The sequence below is a fragment of the Canis lupus genome, chromosome 4, assembly GCF_003254725.2.
Source record: "Canis lupus dingo isolate Sandy chromosome 4, ASM325472v2, whole genome shotgun sequence".
Taxonomy (NCBI): Eukaryota; Metazoa; Chordata; class Mammalia; order Carnivora; family Canidae; genus Canis; species Canis lupus.
In genome coordinates, this window is record NC_064246.1 from 9,194,713 (window position 1) to 9,215,140 (window position 20,428).

Here is a 20,428-nt window from a genome sequence, read left to right on the forward strand (position 1 = left end):
CAACCCCGTGAAGCCGTGTGTGTGTGTGTGTGTGTGTGTGTGTGTGTGTGTGTGCGCGCGCGCACGCAGAGGGCATGAGACAGGGTGGGAATGGATTTCTGGTCCCATTTCTACCTTCTCATTTCCTGGTGAGTCCCAGAACCCACCCTGTCACCTTTGACATCTGGAAGCCTCTTTTGTAGGGCAGCTCGCATTCTGTTCCTGCTCACATTTGCAGTCCTGGGGAACTACTCACTGCATAAGACAGCCGTTCTATTCTGGGCAAACTTACTGTAAGGAAGTTCTTAATTTTGGAGGAAACATTCACTGCCTTCTGTTTCCCCCAAGTTGGGTGGAACAGGCCAGGACAGAGAAGATGCCAACCCTGAGCAAGCATACGAGGAGTGCAGCCTCTGCCCCGGAGCTATACATACCTTGTGGGAAAAGGTGTGCCAAGTGATATGAACAAGATGAGAGGAGTCTGGAATCCAGAGGTAGAAAAAGCCCCAGAAGAGGGGCATTTGGGCTGGGTCTTCAGACATGAGTAGGAGCCTGCCACGCCCTGGAAGGGCTGTGTTGGAAGACACAATAGGATGGAGGGAAGGGGGTATGAAGCTGGGATGACAGGAGAGAAGGCGAGTCTGTGCCCAGCCCCAAGTCTCAGCCCTAGCTCCACTGCTCAAACTATATTCTCCGCATTCTGAGGAGCACAGAAGCTCTGAGCAGGTGAGTGCTGACCAAATTTGTACTCCAGGAAGTGATTCTGGCTGCGGGGAGAAGGACGGATGCTCAGAGGGGGAACCCCCAAAGTAAGGGCATGGTTGACCCCCAAACACCTGCCCCCTCGACTCCCTGCCGAGGAAGACCCCGTCTACCCCCAGGGATGCGTCCCAGGTCCCCAGAATCACATCTTTTCTTCTCTAAGCCCAGGACCGTGGACCTGAACCTGCGAGGACATCTATCCCCTGTGTGCGCTGCCCTGCTCTGTCCTCTCGGCATCTCCCATCTCCTCAATGAGGAACCACAGCAGAAGCCAGGGCCCCAGGATGGCACCTCTCATTTATGTGTGAGATCTCATTCCTGTTGTCGTCAACCTCGTCTCTCTACCCTCTACGGACTACCTGTAAACCTTTACTAAACCCATCCATGCAGAGCTCATGCTGTGTGTACTATGAGACATCACGAAACTGTGAGGCGGGGCTGCTTCTCAACGTGGTCACCTCCTCCAAGAGGCCCTCTCGGGTGTCCCCGGCTACAGCATTCCTCTTCCCTCTTCCTCACACACACAGCTCCATTCCAACCACAGCTTTGGCACAAGCCTCCTACCGTCTAATAATTTAACTCAAAATTCTGCCGAGGACAGAGTTCAAGTCCACCCTCGAAAACAGAGATGACCGCGTGTGCTCTGCCCTTCCCCAGGAATTACGGAGCGGGTTCTGCAGAGACCCGTGGGTCCTCGCAGGGCCCATCTCTCTGCTTATCTGCACTTGGAGACGCTTTCATGAAAGCCGTCTGACACCGGTACTCAGCCCCTCTTCATCCTGCTCAGCCTTTTTGGTTTGGACATCGGTGTCTAGATAGAGGCGACAGAAACCAAATAGAAACTGATGAGCTCTGCGCTCTCCGCCCGGCGCCCTAGTTCCGGCCAGGGTGGAGGCTGGCCTCCGTCTGCACCTCCACCCTCATAGGCCCGAGCACACCTCCGGCGCACCCCACACATGCACTTGCATCGCCTGCCTGCAGCTCTCTTTGCTGCCTGGTCCCTTTGCTTGCTTGTTCACTCTTTTTGCTCCCAGGCAGGGGCCGAGCCTCAAACCTGCCACGCAGCACATGTTTAATAATGCAAAGGAGTGTCCCACAAAAGGAGCCTTCTACAACCAGGCATGGCCGGCAGCCTCAGCTCGTTCTGCGGCCGCTCCCACGGATGCAGGCAGTGCAGGAACCCTGGCCTGCCAGAGCTGCTACCTGCTGGGAGAGGAGGCCAGGCCAGGGCCGGGGAGGGGGGGGCTGGCTACCGGCAGGGGGAAGCCAGAGCACTCCCCCCTCACACCCTTGGATCAACACCCCGAGGTCTCCCGGTTGGGCCGGTCAAGGACACAGTCCCTTTCTAGCCTTCCGAGCCACAAGAAACAATGTCCAGAGGCAGGAGAGGATGAAGCCCGGGGCCACCATCTTGGGAGAGAAGGTTCGGACCAGACGCTCCCACAGGCCTCATGAGTCTCAGCTTGCGGCCCCCGCGGGCTCGGGTCCTCAGGTCAGTAGCGAGAAGACAACTTCCTGCACTTGTACCTACTGGTCCATGCTGCAGACGCGCACCTGCCCACTCTGTGCGGCCATTACCGCACTGCCTCCTGGCCACATGGACCTCAGCTCGGGCCCGACAATTTCTTCCCGTTTTCTTTTCCTGTCTTTGACTTTCCCCGGCAAGCCTGCCCGCTCACATGCTTCCTCTTTCACGCTGCTTTCTGAAGCCAGAGTTTCTTCTCTCCCCCCGTAATCCGCCCCAGCAGGCTCTTGAGCTACTCCTGACTTTTCAGAATCTTTTTCTTCCTAGCTGAGTACCAGTAGCCCCCCCATTCCCACCCCCCCCCACCACATACCCCAATCTCATCCACACTGCAGAGCAGCACAGCACCCCTCAGGCAGAGAGACCAGCTGGTGATCATAACTGCACACGATCCACGGGGCCCAGACAGAGGCCGCACAGGTGCTGAGGTCCATGGGAGGCCTGGCTCTGTGGTCTAAGGTCAGGACCTGTTCCAGCTACCGTGGGGGTCCTAAGTGCCACCCAGGACAGCATTTCTGCAGAAAAGCTTGCTCCAGGCTCCTAATAACCAACCCTAAAACTGATCTTTTGGAAAAGACACTTTCATAACCAGGAACTGCTTGCATTTGGATGACTCTTTCCATTAAATTTAAAACAATACCACATTTCCAAACAACATCATTTCTTTCTCAAAATTTGTTTTTTGCTAGGCCTCATATTTAAAGCAACAATGATGTCAATCTATGAAGATGAACCTTCTAAAGGGTTAATACCACGAAACCTATGAAAACCCAAGTGCTTAGGGACATACACATGTGGTCTTCACATCAGAGACCTGTCAGATGTGATGGTCCTTTGGCAGATCAGGGCTGTGCTGACATGTGTCCGTCCCCGAGGACAGCCTTGTCGTCACGAGTGTACAAGGGAAGCAAAGTGCCCTGGCTGGTGTGGGTCCCTCCAGGCCAGCAGATTGGGGGGGGGGGGGCGGGGGACGGGGGCAGGAGACTTCTGGATTCTGTGCTACTACCACGGCTGTGCTGTACTGTAGTGCTTCACTCAAATCCTCCCCGGGAAGGATGGCTTAAACAAATTGAAAGCCAGTCTGCGTAAAACAGAGCAGCCTCTTCCGGGAAAGCAGCCAAGAAGGGAAATAGAATGTATTTTAAATCAAAGGACAAAGCTCTCAGATTTATTTTAACCTCCTGGTTGATCTCAAATGGAATGTAATTTTACTATACTTAAGAGAAAAAAAAAATCCCTAATATTTTTTCTCTAGAAGGTCATAATGCTATAACATGAAAGAGGAGACTGGGGCAAGGCTCGAGCTACAAACAAATATATCCATTTAATGACAATGACATGTAAATAATATTTTATTATTATTTGTCACTGAATAGCTGGTAGGAAAAGAAATTTTGCTCACCAATGAGAAACTGTCTCCTGGAATAAGAAATCGTACACAATTCATTTTTAAGAATGAAAAAAGAGGGAATTCAAAGAAGAGATTAAAAGTTCTTTAGTCACATAATGAAAAGAAAAACTCAGATGTTATAGGGTAAATACCCTTAATTTATTTAAAATTACTTGTGCCGTCAAAATAACTACAAAAATAACCACCCTGAAGCAATTATGATTTGCATTATGAGGTCCATACCTGGCTTGAAATCATGCAATCTTCACATATTTCTTTTCCAAATTTTAAATGGAAACTCTTCATTTTTCCTCTAAGTGACAATGTCTAATTATAATCGATCTAGTTTGTTGTACTTAGTCTCCACTGATCCCCTATTTCATCCCCAATATTAGTAGAAGTATCAAAGTGAACAGAACTGAAGCTGTTGCATTGGAAGTACAGGTGGAGAAAGAGGTAGTAGCCTATTAACCAGTGACCACAGGACAGCCACTTCACCCAGACCCAATCCCATACCATGCAATCACCCTGTAAAATATGTATTATTATTGCTCCATTTTACAGATTGGGAAAGTGTAAAATGATGGTACCACAACTCAAACCCAGGTCTCTCACTTCCCAACGCCGTGTTCCTTCTACTGTGGCCTACGACGCACTTTAAAGGAATTGAAGCAAGCACCAAAGGTAACTCCACAGGTCTGTGCAGGTCGCACTCCCCCTGACAAGCACCCTCTCACATGGCACAAGCCATGGCACGGCCTTCCCCAGGTGTGATGGAGCCTCTGAGTTGAAGCCATGTACTACTCTCTTGAATGCTGACATCCTATGTGGCTGGAGTCAGAAGGAACCAGGGAGGCTATTTCTCTATAAGTGTGGGAAAATCTTTTCATTAAAACTCCTAGCATCCAGCCACTGCTTATGAGTTTCCAGTGATGGAGGAATCATTGTTTCAAAGGGAGTCTGTTTCACCAGACAGCTGGAATTGTTGGCATAGGTTTCCTTATACAATAACAAAAACTGCCTGCAACTTCCACTCTCTGGAGTCTCAAATAAAAAGAAAAAAAATGAGACTTTAGCCTCTTTTGTATGGCGGCCTTCCAAATATTTGGACATCACGATTCCATTTTCCCCTTCTAAGCCGTTCTGTAAAAACATGCTGTTATTTTAAGTGCTCCTCATCAGATGCTGTTTCCGGCCCCCTCACCGTCTGAGTCACATCATCTGGACCTACTCTAGCTTATGAGCATCTGTGAAAACCCTGTGCCCAGAGCAGAACAGAGGAGTTCAGGTGTGGTGTGTCAGCATGAAGGGCACTAAATGACATCTGAATTATTTGCAATGCTCTATTTCTACTAATAGAGCACAAGACAATTCTACTTCTGGCTACTGACCTGATCTCTGTCTGCAGCTTTTTTTCTTACTTGTTGGAAGGTGGGGGGAAGGACATTAGAAGGTTTGTTTTTTTTTTAATGCTGGCTAGGGTGCAAGGAAACAGGCCACCTTGGGAGACAATCTGGTGACCGATATAAAAAATTCTTTAATACGTGCCTTCCCCCTGACCCTGCAGTTTCACTTTTAGGGATTTATTTCAAGGAAGTAATTAAGGGCATATAAAGATTTATCTCTTTACTAGAAACTTTCTATATGTCCTACTGCACAGGATAAGTTCAGGGAGCTTAGGTAACAGTACATTGATGTCATTAAAAATGCTGTATAGGGGGAACGCCTGGGTGGCTCAGCGGTTGAGCATCTGCCTTTGGCTCAGGGTGTGATCCCAGAATCCCGGGATCGAGTCCCACATCGGGCTCCCTGCATGGAGCTTGCTTCTCTCTCTGCCTGTGTCTCTGCCTCTCTCTCCATCTCTCATGAATAAATAAATAAAATCTTTTTAAAAAATGCTGTATAAAAAAATTAAAAAATAAAAAAATGAAAATAAAAAAATGCTGTATAGGAAGTATTCATGGACACGAGAAGGTGTTTATGATAGAATACCCCAGGAAGAAACGGGTGAAGTCCAGTGTGGTGCCTTATGTATAAAAATGTCGATGTAACCAGCTGGTAGAGGCTGCTTGTGGCCTGTCCTGAGCCATCCCAGGAGGGGGAGGGAGGATGGAGGCTTGAGGTGTCGCCCATGACAGGCTCGGAGAGAGCCCTGAGGTGCTATGCCCAGGAGAGGGGGCCTGTGGGGGTAGACTTCTCAGCTAACCCCCAAATCCTTAGCAGTGTTACGTGGTGGACTACTTGCATATTTTTTGTAAAGATTCATGAAAACATGAAAATCCCAGGAGCTGATTCAGAAATTGTGCCTAGGCCCCAGGCCTCCCATACCTGCGCTTGGCACATCTGGCTGCAGACACCACGTCATCTTAGTCACGTGGGTAAGTGCATCTGGATATATGCCCAAAACAAATCCAGAGGAACAGGCAGTGGCAGAGAACGGTGGTGACTTTGGGGTAGTAGAATTACACTTGAATACTTTCCTTATTTTTGCTGATCTGAGTTTCTAATTTTTCCACAATAACATACTGCTTGTTTTTAAAAAGATGCTTCTCCGAAGGATACTCAACCACTTATTTTCCTAATGACAACGCTGTGCAGAGCAGAGCCCTGGGCCTCAGGTCTGGGTCATGGCGAGCCACGCAGAGTGAGCTGTCCCATGGCTGTCACACAGTGCTCCCTGACCATGCGGCCTGCAGGGTGCCTGGCACAGAGAGATTACGGGGGAGGAGTGTTCAACCCTAAGCAACAACCCTGACGTGTGCTACCACATGTGTGAACGCAGAGGACACTACACAGAGTGAAACACACCCATCGCAAAAGGACAAATACCGTATGATTCCACCTATGTGAGGTGTTGGGAGGAGTTGAGTTCATGGAGACAGAAGGAGAATGGTGGCCAGGGACCAGGCTAGGGGGAATGGGAGTCAGTGTTGAATAGAGACGAGTTTCAGGCTGGAAAATGAAAAAGTTCTGGGGATAGACGGGGGTGATGGTTGCACAACTGTGTGAATGTGCTTAATGCTACTCGACTGTATGCTTAAAAATGGTTAAAATGGTGAATCTTATGTTATGTGAATCTTACCATGATGTTTTAAAAAACACATACCATGCTGGAACCCAGTAAATCCCTGAGAAGGAGAAAGGTCAGGGGAGCATTTCTCCCGACTCTGCAGCAATGCTGAATAAATATACAAGTGGTTCATCTCATCTCTCTTCCGGCAGGTGGGAAGTAGAAAAGCTAAAACGTTTCCATTAGCATCAGCGGCAATTCACACTGGGATTTGGGTTCTATTACACACCTCGCCATTCCCGTGTCATTCATCTTTGTGTGAACGCGAGCCATTTCTGTTTGGAGAAATCAACTGTCTCGGGTAATGAAGCAGCAGCAGGCAGGGCCGCGGCGGGAGGAGACCCCGGGACAGATGGGGCCACCTCCCAGACAAGCCAGAATGTAATCAGGACTCTCCCCCTACCCGTGTCTCTCCCCCTTCCACGAGGTTGTAACGAACACCAGAATGACACCACGGTTTTAGAGAGGCAGAAAGAAAATCTCTCAAAGGAGACGTCAGCATCTGAAGGATGAGAGCTGCTTACGAAGAACGTGCCTCAGAGACAGGCCTCGGCCTTCCCACCCCTGGCCAACCTCTGCTTCTCCCTGTCCTGGATCATCGGCCATCCTGCCCCACTGGCCTCATCAGTCAGAGTGGCAGATGCCGAGGATGCAGGATGAGAGGATGCAGGAGGCACAATTACTAAGAGAGACTAATTTTTCAAGGCAGAGGACTTTTTCTGTATCCAGGGGGGAAAAAAGATTAAATTTGTCTCCATCAGGGTGCACCTGGGTGGCTCAGCACTTGAGCATCTGCCTTTAGCTCAGGTCTTGGTTTTGGGGTCCTGGGATCAAGTCCTGGATTGGGCTCCCCACAGGGGGCCTGCTTCTCCCTCTGCCTGTGTCTCTGCCTTTCTCTGTGTGTCTCTCATGAATAAATAAAATCTTTAAAAAAATTCATCTCCATCAGATAGATTTTAAGAAAACAAAAAAACAGACAATCAGCACCAAAAAAGAAACTTCAGTAGTTGATATGGAAGGAATCAGTCCTGGAATCTCAGGGCCAAAGGCCTTCCTTCCATTCCAGACCTGAACTCTGCGAGGAGGGAATCACTCCATTTCTGAGGCAGTGAGGTTGGTGATCCCAACCTCGGATGAGAGGCTGGAAGGCAGCAGAAAGACAGAGGTGAAACAACAGAATCTAGGGCTCTCAGAGTGAGAAAGTGTCTCTGTTTTACATAGAAGGGAAATGAAACTGCAAATAGACACGATTTTTCTAAGGCCAAATACCTGGGGGCAGCGCTAGGCCCTGAGGCCGGTGCCTGGCTCAGGATGCTGGCCTTGTCCTTAAGCCCTGTGGTTCTCGAGGACAGCTCTCACATCCCAGTTGCTGTGCGGCTGCTATTTAGAAATGGCAAAAACACTGGAAAGAGGACACGGGGTGTTGCTATCCAACGCATTCAGGAGTTCAAGAATCTTACAGCAACTCCTCAACCTCTAAAAAAATTGTGATAGAAGAACATGTCCACTTGAGAATACTGTGCACCCTCTCTGGTGCCAGTGGACTCCCTGCGAGTGCTGGGCAGTTAGCAGGACTCTCCCCATGAGCATGACCTCAGCCTCCTCTGCAAGGCACCAGGAAACCCACCCCAGGTGCAAAGGAAACACACTACTCCCTCCTTCCTTAGGCAACCGGAGGAGAACTATCTGACTTCTAAGCTGTCTGTGACCCAGACAAAGTGCAGATCTATGAAGGGAAACGGAGGATTCCCTGAGTGACCCTCGAGCCCAGGGAGCTTCCAAGGGAGAACCCCTGGCCAGCATGAGCTGGGTGAGGGCCAGCCTGCTTCACAACCGCACTCAGTCACCCTGATGACAGTGGGATCCGACTAAACAGAAGTAAAAGATGATGCTGACCAGATCTCTCACCCCAATTCCCCAACCTCCTTCTTGGATGGGCTTTAGACTGGAGAGCTTGCTGAGGAAATCACAGGTCTCTAAAAGGCAAACACTAGATTCAATTGTTTAAGGATTTAGCTGCTGCCGTTCACACACTGTGGTTCTGCCCCTGCCCAGAGCTCACAAAGCCCACTGGGGCTGTGCCCTGGCTCAGCATGTAGCATGCAGCTTGGTCTGTGCTCAAGCCCCTAGAATCTACAGCTGGGATGTACATGATTGAGCTTTCAACAGAAAATGAAGGCCAGGACTCCAGCCTCCAGGCCTCCCCTCTGCCACAGCCACTTCACTGGCATGCTTTATTGAAATTCCAGATTCTCCCCCAAAGTACAATGGGCTGGGACAGGAGATCTAGTTAAAAAAAATAATCTGGGCTTTTGTGGCCATGGTTGACTCAAGAGCAGTGATATCCGAACTGGGGCCACATGAGACACTCTTCAGGGATAAAGAAACAGTAGATATTTTCAAGTATTTTTCCTAATCCATTATAATATCCTATTGAAAATATGCCTTAGAATGCATCAATAGATTCGTAAGGTATTATGTGTTTAATTTATGAATATTTTAAGATATACAGAGGGAGAGTGAGCTATACTCAAAATATTTTTGCTAATAGGGTGTTTGGTCAAAAAAGTTGGAGCTGTTGCCTGGGGGCATCATTGCTATCTCTAATCTGGCTCCTACATCTGTCAGTGGGTTTCGTGGCCATGCTGAAAGACACCAGGCTCCTATATTCGGCTTCATGCTGCCTCCTCCCACCCATCTGTCTACAACTGCTAGATATCCAACACCTAGAACACAGGAAGCTACTGAGCTTCTGAGCAACCCACTTTACAAAGTGGAAAGTGCTATGAACAGTGGTTCCTTACAGACCACAACTCTGGTACTGCCCATCATTCTTGTGGAAAATATGTTTCTTAACCATGGCAAAATAACTTCTAAAGGGAAAATTCATGTGTATGCTGATTTAGTGAGAAAAAAAGGTCACAACAAAAACAGATGACATCCTCTGGCAAAATAAAAGGACATAGTGCCTTCATCAAAAGTTATTAGTAGTAACTCAAAAAAAGAGGAAAATCAGTACATTCCTATCTCTGAAGGAAATTACTGTGTAACAGCTAGAAACATGAAAGCCAGGGTCACTATCACATTGAATGGATTTTAACTAGAGTATGACTCTTAATAGTAACATCTAGTATATGCCCTGAAGATGGCTTCCCCCTCCCTCTCCATATATGTCTTAAAATCCACTAGAACACTCTTTTTTTTAAACAGAAGACAACCCACAGGAAGTCTCTCATTAATCCACACAGTAGAAGCATATCCTATTATTATAATAAAGAAATGCTTATTAGCTAAGTATTCCATTCAGATGCTCCCCACTGCGTGGGTAATGCCTATTTTACATAGGAAGGAACTGTGGCTCACGCTGCTGACTCATCTAGGAGTTGGGAAAGAAGAGAGGGGGCCGCCCTAATAGATATATCTAATGCGCGTGCACACACACACATTTCACATCTAGTGTAACTGGGACAATGGGAAGGGTATGTAGACAAAGGAGGGTCTGTATTCCCTGGGGTGATGCTTATCCAACCTCAGTAAGAAACATCAATATACAGACTCTTCATCATCATCAAAGTAAAAATGTCACGGACTAACTTCTGGTTTCTAGTGTATAAAGAGCTTGGAAGTTATCATTCCATTCTAATAATAAAGCAAAACACTGAACAAGGCAAAACATCAACTCTTCTTAGCTTGCTCAGAGAAGTGAGATCATAGAACATGCTGCTACTCCAAAAACTGGAGAGACCAACAGGTGAGTACAGGGAATCACAGCAGAAACCTCTAGGGGAACGTTGTCTGGGGAATGAAAACCAGACTGTAGTGGATGAACAGCTGGAGGTCACCACAGACAAGGCTGAGAAATAAAAACTCCAGGGGCCTCAGCCATAGGTGGGCCCCCACACCTCTGTAAGTTTTACCACCAGGAGCTTAACTAGGTTTCTCATAGTGAATAGTGGGAGACAGATCCCTTCATGTTTCCCATAGAACAGGAGAGGAGAAAGAATCATTTTGAAATATGCCAGAGCATTCTGTTCTTAACAAGGCCTGCCCTCAAGAGAAATTGTTTTACCACAGCTAACCTATTGGGAGTTTATCAGAGCCTAATCAACCTGGAAAAAGGAGAATACTCATTTCATTTTTTTTTCTTTTTTTAATTTATTTTTTATTGGTGTTCAATTTACTAACATACAGAATAACACCCAGTGCCCGTCACCCATTCACTCCCACCCCCCGCCCTCCTCCCCTTCTACCACCCCTAGTTCGTTTCCCAGAGTTAGCAGTCTTTACGTTCTGTCTCCCTTTCTGATATTTCCCACACATTTTTTCTCCCTTCCCTTATATTCCCTTTCACTATTATTTATATTCCCCAAATGAATGAGAATACTCATTTCAAATCACCTCTAGCCACACTGTCCCACCTATTTGATAGAGAAACTGAGGAGTATTTGTGAAGTTGACAGCCCAGGGGTGCAGATCTATCCTATGACTATAGAATGTGTCCCCTACCCCTCTAGACCTTATCATCATGTCACTAAAGGCCTATTTACTGGAGTTCCTTTTACCCAGCACATCATATCTAGTGCTGAAGAAATACAAAGCATACTAAAAAGCAAAAAAACATAGTTTGAAGAAACAAAGCAAGCGTCAAAACAGACTCCGATATGGTAGGGATGCCAGAATTATACCAGGAATTTAAAACAAGTATGATTAATATATTAAAAGTTCTAATGGAAAAAGTAGACAACATGGAAGGACAAATGAATACTGTAAACAGAGAGAGAAAATTCTTGTAAAAAAATCATAAACAATTATTGGAGATCAAAACACTGCCACAGAAATGAAGAATGGCTCTGATAGACTCATCAGTAAAGCTGATGGAAGAATCTTTGAGCTTGAGAATAAGATAGCAGAAGCTTCCAAACTGAAAAGCAAACATTAAAAAAAACTGAAAAGAAATCAGAACAGAGTATCCAAGAAATGTTGGGCAACTACCAACAGTGTACAAACATGTGTAATGGGAATACCAGAATGAGAAGAAAGAAAGACAGGAATAAAAGAAGTATTTGAAGTGATAATGACTGATCATTTCCTTAAATTAAAGTCAGACACCAAAACACAGCTCCAGGGAGCTTAGAGGGCACCAAGCAGGATAAAGAACAAAGACTAACAAACAAACAAAAAGCACAAACTATACCTAGACATAGCACATTCAAAGTGTAGAAAATTAGTGATTTTTTTTTTAATATTAAAAGAAGAGTTGGGGGGGGGGACAGCTTTACAGAAACAAAGATTAGAATTCCATCCAACTTCTCATAAACCATGCAAGCAAGAAGAGAGTAGAATGAAATATCTAAAGTGCTGAAAGAAAAAAATTGCCAACCTAGAATTCTTTATCCTGTGAAAATAATCTTCAAAAGTGAAGGAGAAATAAAATAAAGACTTTCTCAGACAACAAAAATCGAAGCAATATGTTGCCAGTAGACCTGCCTTGCAAGAAATATTAGAAGACGCTTTTCAGACAGAAGGAAAATTATATAGGGCAGAAATTCAGAACTCCATAATCAAAGTAAGAACATCAGATAAGGAAAAAGTGATGGTAAAATGACAACTTTAGTTTTCTTATTCTTAATTTATCTGATAGATAACCGTTTATTCAAAAGAATAATAGCAACAATGGATTTGATTATATATGCTTATATATATGTATATACACACATACATGTGAAATAATAACAGTGATGATACAGGAACGGAAGGGAAGAATTCTTAATATTTTGTTATAAAAAACACTAAGTATGAAGCAGGCTAGTGCTATTTGAAATTAGACTTACATTAGTTGTAAATACATATTGCAAACTCTAAGGCAACCACTAAAACTAAGGAAAAAAAATAGGAGAGAAAAATGGATTCATGTAGAATGCTTAATGAAAGCTAAAGAAGGCAGAAAAAAGTGTGGAAGATAAAAATAACAGAACAAGAAGAAAAGAGTAGCAAATATGGTAAATATTAATACAACTAGATTGATAACCACTCTAAATGGCAATGGTTTCAATACACCAATTAAAAGATAGAGATTGTCAGAGTAGATAGAAACAAGACCCAACTGACTGTATGTTATCTATATAGGAAATCCACTTCCAAAACAGAAAGCACTGAGCCCAGATGGGTTCACTAGTGAATTCTACCAAGCATTTAAGGAACAAACCATATTAATTCCCTATAATCTCCTTCAAAAGATAGAAGCTGAAGGAATACTTTCTAACTTATTCTATGAAGTCAGCATCATCCTAGTAACAAAACCAGAGGACATTCCAAGAAAACAAATCAATATCTCTTATGAAAATAGATGCAAAAATCAAAATATTAGCTAATTAAGTACAACAAAGTATAAAAAGAATTATATACCATGACCAAGTAGGATTTATCTTAGGTATCCAAGGCTAGTTCAACATGTGAAAATCAATATAATCAATTGACAAAATCCAACTCATTCATGATAAAAATTGTCAGCAAACTTGGAGTGGAAGGGAAACTTCTTCAACTCGATAAAGAACATCTGCAAAATCCTAGAGCTAACTATACTTAATGCTGAGACACTAGAAGCTCTCCTGCTAGATCAGAAATATGGCAAGGATGTCACCACTTTCCAACATCATACTAGAAGTCTCAGCTAATGCAATAAGGAAACAAAAAAATATAATATAGATTAAGAAGGAAGATGTTTGCAGTTGATATGACTATGTAAAAAATCTGAAAGAATCAAAAACTCCTAGAACTAATAAGTAATTACAGCAAGGTTGTAGGATACAGGGTTAATATACAAAAGTCAATTGTTTTCTTATACATGAATAATGAACAAGCGGAATTTGAAATTAAAAACAAAATACCATATACTTTAGTGCCTCCCCAAATATAAATCTAACAAAACAGGCACAAAATTCATACGAGCAAATTGTAAAACTTATGATAAAAATTTTTTAAAAACTAGGTAAAAGGAGAGAGATTCCACGTTCACAAGAGGAAGACTCAATATCGTCAAGATGTCCATCCATCCTTACCAACTTGACCTAGAAGTTTGACACAAATGAAAATCCCAGCACGTTATTTTGTATCAACAGATTCTAAAGTTTATATGAAAGGCAACAAACAAACAGAATAAGGAACACAACATTAAAGAGAAAGAACAAAGTTGGAGGACCAACATTATCCGAATTCAAGAATTACTATAAAGTAATCAAGATAATGTGGTATTGGGAAGAGAATAGGCTAACAGATCAATGGAACATAATAGAGTCCAGAAATGGACCCACATAAATACAGTCAACTGATTTTTGACAAAGGTGCAAAAGCAACACGATGGGGTAAAGACAGTCTTTCCAACAAATGGTGCTGCAACAACTGGAAAACCACATTCAATCAATCTAGACACAGAACTTACACCCTTCGCAAAAATTAACTCAAAATGGATCACAAACCTATATATAAAAGCAAATTATAAGACACTTGAAACGTAATATAGGAAAAAAAAACTTAGGTGATCTTGGGTAGGGCAATTACTTTTTAGGTATAATATCAAAGCCAAGATCCATGAAAGAACTGATAAACTTCATTAAAATTAAAATTTCTGTTTTGGGAAAGATACTGTCAAGAAAATGAGAAGACGGGATCCCTGGGTGGCGCAGCGGTTTGGCGCCTGCCTTTGGCCCAGGGCGTGATCCTGGAGACCCAGGATGGAATCCCACATCAGGCTCCTGGTGCATGGAGCCTGCTTCTCCCTCTGCCTATGTCTCTGCCTCTCTCTCTCTCTCTCTCTCTCTCTCTCTGTGACTATCATAAAAAAAAAAAATTAAAAAAAAAAAGAAAGAAAATGAGAAGACAAAGATGGAGAGAAAATATCTGCAAATGAATATCTGATGGAGGACTGTTATCCAAAATCTATAAAAATGCTTAAAATTCAGTAAGAAAATGAGCAACCCACTTAAAAAAATGGGTGGAACACCTGAACAGATACCTCCCCATAGGAGATAAACAGAGGGTAAATAAACATATCAAAAGAAACTCAATATTATACATTATTAGGGAAATGCAAACTTGAACAATGAGATTTCCACTTCCCACCTATTATAATAGCCCAAACTGAAAACACTGACAACACCAAATGCCTGCTGAGGACGTGGAGAAACAGGAACTGTCATTCATCGCTAGTGGGAATGCAAAATGGTACAACTACTTTGGAAGAGTTTGGTAGCTTCTCCCAACACTACACATACTCTTACTATATGATCCAACAGTCTTATTCCTTGGCATTTACCCAAATGAACTGAAAATGTATTATCTACAAAAAAAACCTGCACACAGATGTTTATAGCAGTTTTATTTACAACTACCAAAGCTGAGAAGTAACCACAATGTCTCGCAGTAGGTGAATGGATAAGCTGTGGTCCATTCAGACAACAGAATATTATTCAGTGATAAGAACAAATATACTATTAAGCCATGAAGAGACATGGAGGAGCCTTCAATACACATTACCAAGTGAAAGAAGCTAACCTGAAAGGGCAACATACTGTATGATTCTAATAGGAAAAAGATGAGTGGTTTCAGGGATTGGGAGGAGAGGGGAACGGAAGAGTTGGAAAACAGAGGATGCTTAGGGCAGTGAAACTATTCTGTAGGATACTGTAACAGTGGATTTATGTCCCCATAGATTTGTTAAAACCACCAAGAGTGAAGACTAATAAAAGCAATGGACTTTGGATGATTGTGATGTGTCCCTGTTGGTACCCTGATTGTAGCAATGTATCACTCTGGTGGGATATGTTGTCAGTGGGGGTGGTATGCATGTGTAGGGGCAGGAAGTATATAGGAATCTCTGTACTTTACGCACAATTTTGCTATGAACCTAGAATCACTCTAAAAAACAGCCTTTTAAAAAAATTTGTGAATCGATATACTATCCTGTATTTTCTATTTTATTCTATTTTTTTTTTCTTTCAACAAATTTTGGGCATTTCCTAGTACACTTATTTCACCACCCACTAATGGGCTTGAAGGAAGACCACAACACATTGCCATAGAGCGGTGTCTCCAGCAGCCCTATGAAATCCATGTTCTACCCCGCAGGCTCCACAGGCTCTACAGGTCACATTCAGCTCTACAGTTTCTGAGCAAGAGGACTTCCCAGCCACTAGCCACCAGCCACCAGCCCAAGGCTGGATGGGTCCCCAGGGGCTGCTGTGGTACCTGGAGGGAGGGTCTCCATGCTTTGTGCTTTCTCATCCCCGTTGCTGTGATGAAGGTCTTTCTTTTTAATTGGGTCAATTTCATTCCAGTCCTCCTACGGGGAACAAAGACACCAAATGAGTTGATCAGTTTTTCAAGCACACCTGCGTTCACCAGTTCAATAAACAGTAAGTGTTAGGATGCCAGTGGACCCCGGGGATGCAAAGGATGAGGGAGAGAGAATTCTCATCTCCAGGACTGCATCCTAGAAGTTCTCAAAGGGTGGAGATTTGAGGGGAGAAAAGTATGGGAGTGACTTTTTCCAGTGAAGGATTTCCACGTCCCTCTTCATTTTATATTTGCATTGTGTATCTATGAGAAGGAAATACTCGAGGCAAATCCCAGGTCTCTGTGGATCCGCGAAGGTAGGGAAGGGAGATGGGGGAAAGTAGATTAAATAACTCAGTAGGGGTTAAATTAAAGCCATTAAAATCAGGGTAGCTCTCCAGACATCTTAGATAGTTTAAGGACACCCTAGGACCCCATTCTCCCTCCGGGCCCCTTGGAGCCCTCCCTTGAGGTTGCTAAATGATTTAATTCCGCTGAATAACAGTGGACAGAGGAGGAAGGACCAGCCAAGCTTTTCCTAGGGCTAACTCTAATAACACTGCCAATGGAACAGAGCTGTAAATTAAGGGTTTAATGTGAAACCAGAATAAGATATAAGTTCTGGCAGAATTTATTCAGCTCATCTGCACAAACAATTTAATCCATCAACATTAAATCAAACTAAAAAACATCTCCATGACCACAGAGCTAAATATATTTTTCAACCACTTGGAATCTGATTTCTGCGAATCAAATAAGAAAGGCTTCTGTATATAACCCAGATCAGAAATGTCCCATGGCTAGTCATTTTCCTACACAGACTTGTGTGAGCCAAGCATTGCCGACTGGCCATTCTCCTGAGCAGATGCTGCCGGGATGATCCGCAGCAGCATTAAGCCCTTCCTCAGGGAGACCCGACCAGTTCCGCGCAGGTCTGTCCAGCTAGCATTCCTCCAGACCAGCGTGGGCTGTGCGCTGTGCAAAAGCTGTCCACTGGAGACATTTTGGCTCTTCAACATGTAAAGTGAGATCTGCAAGGAGGGCAACCCTCGGGGGCTGGGCCAAATCATACATTTTTCCCAAATGTGACTTGCTTTGCCAATAATCTGCATTTTTACTCAAACGGTATGGTAATTAAAGAGCAATCATGCCTAAGCTTCCTCCCTCTTGAGGCCACCTTTTCCTTCAGCTGCTTCTTCAGTGATACAGTTAGGTTTAAACCAGCAGGGTCAACATGGAAATGACAGGTCGAGGCACCCAGGAGGATGACCCCACTGCAGAAACAGTAGTCTGGTGAGGAACCCTCTGGCACCTTGGAGGTCTTTGTCCCACCCAGCTGTGATAATGGCCTCAGTCCTCCAAGCGCCCCAAGTCCTGGGACTTTTGAAGATTTTTATCCTGCATTTTAACAAATGTATTAAAATGCATCTGTATCCCCATTCAAGTATTTTTTGCTGCAAAAAAAAAAAAATTTCCAAAGGTATTTATAATTTGGCTTTTGAGATTATTTGGTTAAAAATAAACTTCCGGTTTACTATTGGCAATGATTTCACAGCAAGTTTGGCAAAAGTATGAGAGGGAGAGACTAACCTACTACTGCCTTTACAATATATGGAAACGTGTGAATATTAATTCGGTAAGTAATAAAGTAACCAGAGTCATGCTGTGCAGGCTTTTAATTAAGCATTATTAATTTTTATTTTGCAGCTTGCTTGTAGCATTTTGTGGCTAATAACTTTTTTCTCCACAGGCATTATACTGGTTAACGGATCAAACCATTTAACCTTGTACTTGAATAAAATCAAAAGTGAAAGTTGCTGGTGGGGCCGGAGCCTTACTTTCTATGTGTAAGAACCACGGCATTCGCTGTACTGTTGACAAAATCAACACTGAAGTAGGCCAACCGTCCATGTTTTCTCAGAAAATAAATGCCTCTTTCTTCCCACAGGCAAGACTGAGTAGTCCACAGGCAACATTCCTTAACCCTGCTCCCCACCCCAGTCCACGAAGCCCACCACAAACCTAAAGTGGGAGATGAGAGTGTGCTGAATGACAAAGTCCCAAGCAGGTGAAATAAAGCTAAGTGCCGTTTATGAACACCTACCATGTGCCACGTGTTGCACACAGATACCTCCCATCCCTGCAACAGCCACCCTGGCAGTTTATAATTCCTATTTCACAATGGGGACGTGGAAGACCAGCAAGCCTAAGCAATTTGCCCACACAGGTCAAAGAAAAAAGTAAGAAGCTTAAAGGTGGCTTTTCCTAAATCAGGACTCAGGCTAAACCAAGTTACAAAAGCCCAATTATCACAAAATCATAAAAATCCAAGGATACGTTTCTAGGAGGTCATTCACGAAGGACTCTCTTATTCTGGACTCCCAAGTCAAGAACTGCAAATTACCATGGTAACTACCTTCTCCTAGAGGAAAATGAGGAGCAGGAGGAGGAAAAGGAGGAACTGCCTAAGCTACTAATAGGGAGCGTTCAGGAGATGCCAAGCTCCCCTCTAAACACTGTGCACACACTGATCTTCCTTACAGTACTCTAACTAGCCCCATTTTACAGATGAGGAAGTTGAGGCACTGAAAGCTAAAGTAGCACAAAGGTCACAACGAGGCTACAATCGAACCCCAGGGGGTTTAGTATTGACTCCACGGTCTCCATCATTCTATGCACTGCCCTTAGATAAGAGAGCTTCCCCTTCTACCAGCAAGATAGACACAGTAAAGCAAAACAAGGTATTAACTATTCATCTCAGAGTATGTCTGAGCACCATAAATTCTTGATCGTTCACGATCATTGATTGGATTTGCTGCCTGAGACAGCCAGTGCCCATGAACGACCCACCACCTGTCAACAGCTCACCCTTCCAGACACCTGTCATGTTCTACTCTCTTCCTGAAACCCTGACCTGTGGCCTTCGCTGGGTGGAAGAAAGTCCCCAGAGACATGGTGGGGACCTGGCAGCTTCACCTCGGCTGAGTGTGTCCGCTGGGGTGCAGACAAGCATCCAACAATGATGGCACCGCGCCACTGAATACTGGCACACCTTGAAGACTGTGGGGGCAGGGCACACTGGCAGCAGTGCCAGGAAGGCTCCAAGAAGCCTATGTATGAGAATTGACAGCTTAGTAGAGATCTGAGGGGGTCAAGAATTAACCTGGCAAGGAGAAATGATGGGCATGAGGGAGAGGAGGGTTGTGGTGGAGAGAACACCATGAAAGACAGGAAACAAGAAGATGTGGAAGTGGCAAGATACGGAGACTTGAGACTTGTGTTCCAGAAACATCACTCTGGCTGTAGTGTAGGCAGCAGAGGGAGGGGATAGAGGAGAGGCCAGGGGGCCATGAGGGCAATGCAGCAAGGGATGGTGGTGAGCTGGCTCACGTCCGGGTCTTGGAGATGCAGAGAGGAGGTCGGCACAGCCATGGGGTGATGGCTGGAAGAGAGGAGCAAGGAAGAAAGGAAAGGATCAGAGATGGAGGCTTCCAACCTGGACATTTCAGACAGGCGGGGCATTCACCACTAAGGAATACGACGACGCTGTGTGGGTGCGGTAATGAATGGTGCTGGGAAATAAAGACAGCTCTGTTTGGGAAATGTTGGGGTTACTGCGAGATACCGAGAGGAGGTGGCTGGCAAACATGGGAGACATGTGGCTGGAGTTCTGGAAAGGCAGGATGAGCATGTGAAAGCACCCTGGGAGGGCAGGAGCTGAGTGAGAATGGGTCCTGGGCCAGTGGGAGATACCAATACTTGAGGGGCATGTTGGGAAGAGTCTTGGCCCGGGAGCTGGAGCCTCGGGTTCTAGCACAGGAGTCTGAGGAAGTCACCAGCCTCTCTCTCCCCATGGGGGGCCCTGGGCTGAAAGGGCCCTGGGACCAGTCCCATGGTCCCTGCTTGCCCAAGCATTCCTGGGGACCAGATACACCCAGCACTTTTTTATCCTTTCTACCTATCTTCCATATGCTTGGTATCTGAAAGCACTTCAGGGCAGGGCATACCTTTGAGGGCAGAAGGGCTTTGTCACATCTCTGGCGTATCCCCGTGGCACCAAGTATGCTGCTGGTCGCACGTCAGATGCATAATAATAAACAGAGTTGAAAAAAGCTCTCACACTACTTACTCAGATTGATTTGACTGGCTTCGCCCACTTTGCAGTGGAAGCTTTTCATTACAACAACCCCCTGCCATACATCTACATACATTACGAGGCTTATTTACGCCCGTGGAGGCTCCTTTCAAACGGGAAACGTGCAGAATGTAAATAGATGGAGAAGCCTCTGGTGCCCAGGACCCACTGACAGCCGGGATGCGCTACCAACTGATCTGTTTTCTCCCAGTTGAGAGAAAACGATGCGGTGACAGA

At 44.8% G+C, this 20,428-nt stretch overlaps 1 protein-coding gene across 3 annotated transcripts in view; it reads right to left on the minus strand.

Moving 5' to 3' along the window:
* GALNT2 (polypeptide N-acetylgalactosaminyltransferase 2) overlaps positions 1-20,428 on the minus strand; it is a 191,064-nt gene that overhangs the window by 74,898 nt on the left and 95,738 nt on the right. For all 3 annotated transcript variants that reach the window (XM_025448668.3, XM_025448669.3, XM_035715534.2), the window contains exon 2: positions 15,970-16,063. In XM_025448668.3, coding sequence (XP_025304453.1) covers positions 15,970-16,063 — 94 coding nt within the window. The remainder of the gene's footprint in view (positions 1-15,969; positions 16,064-20,428) is intronic.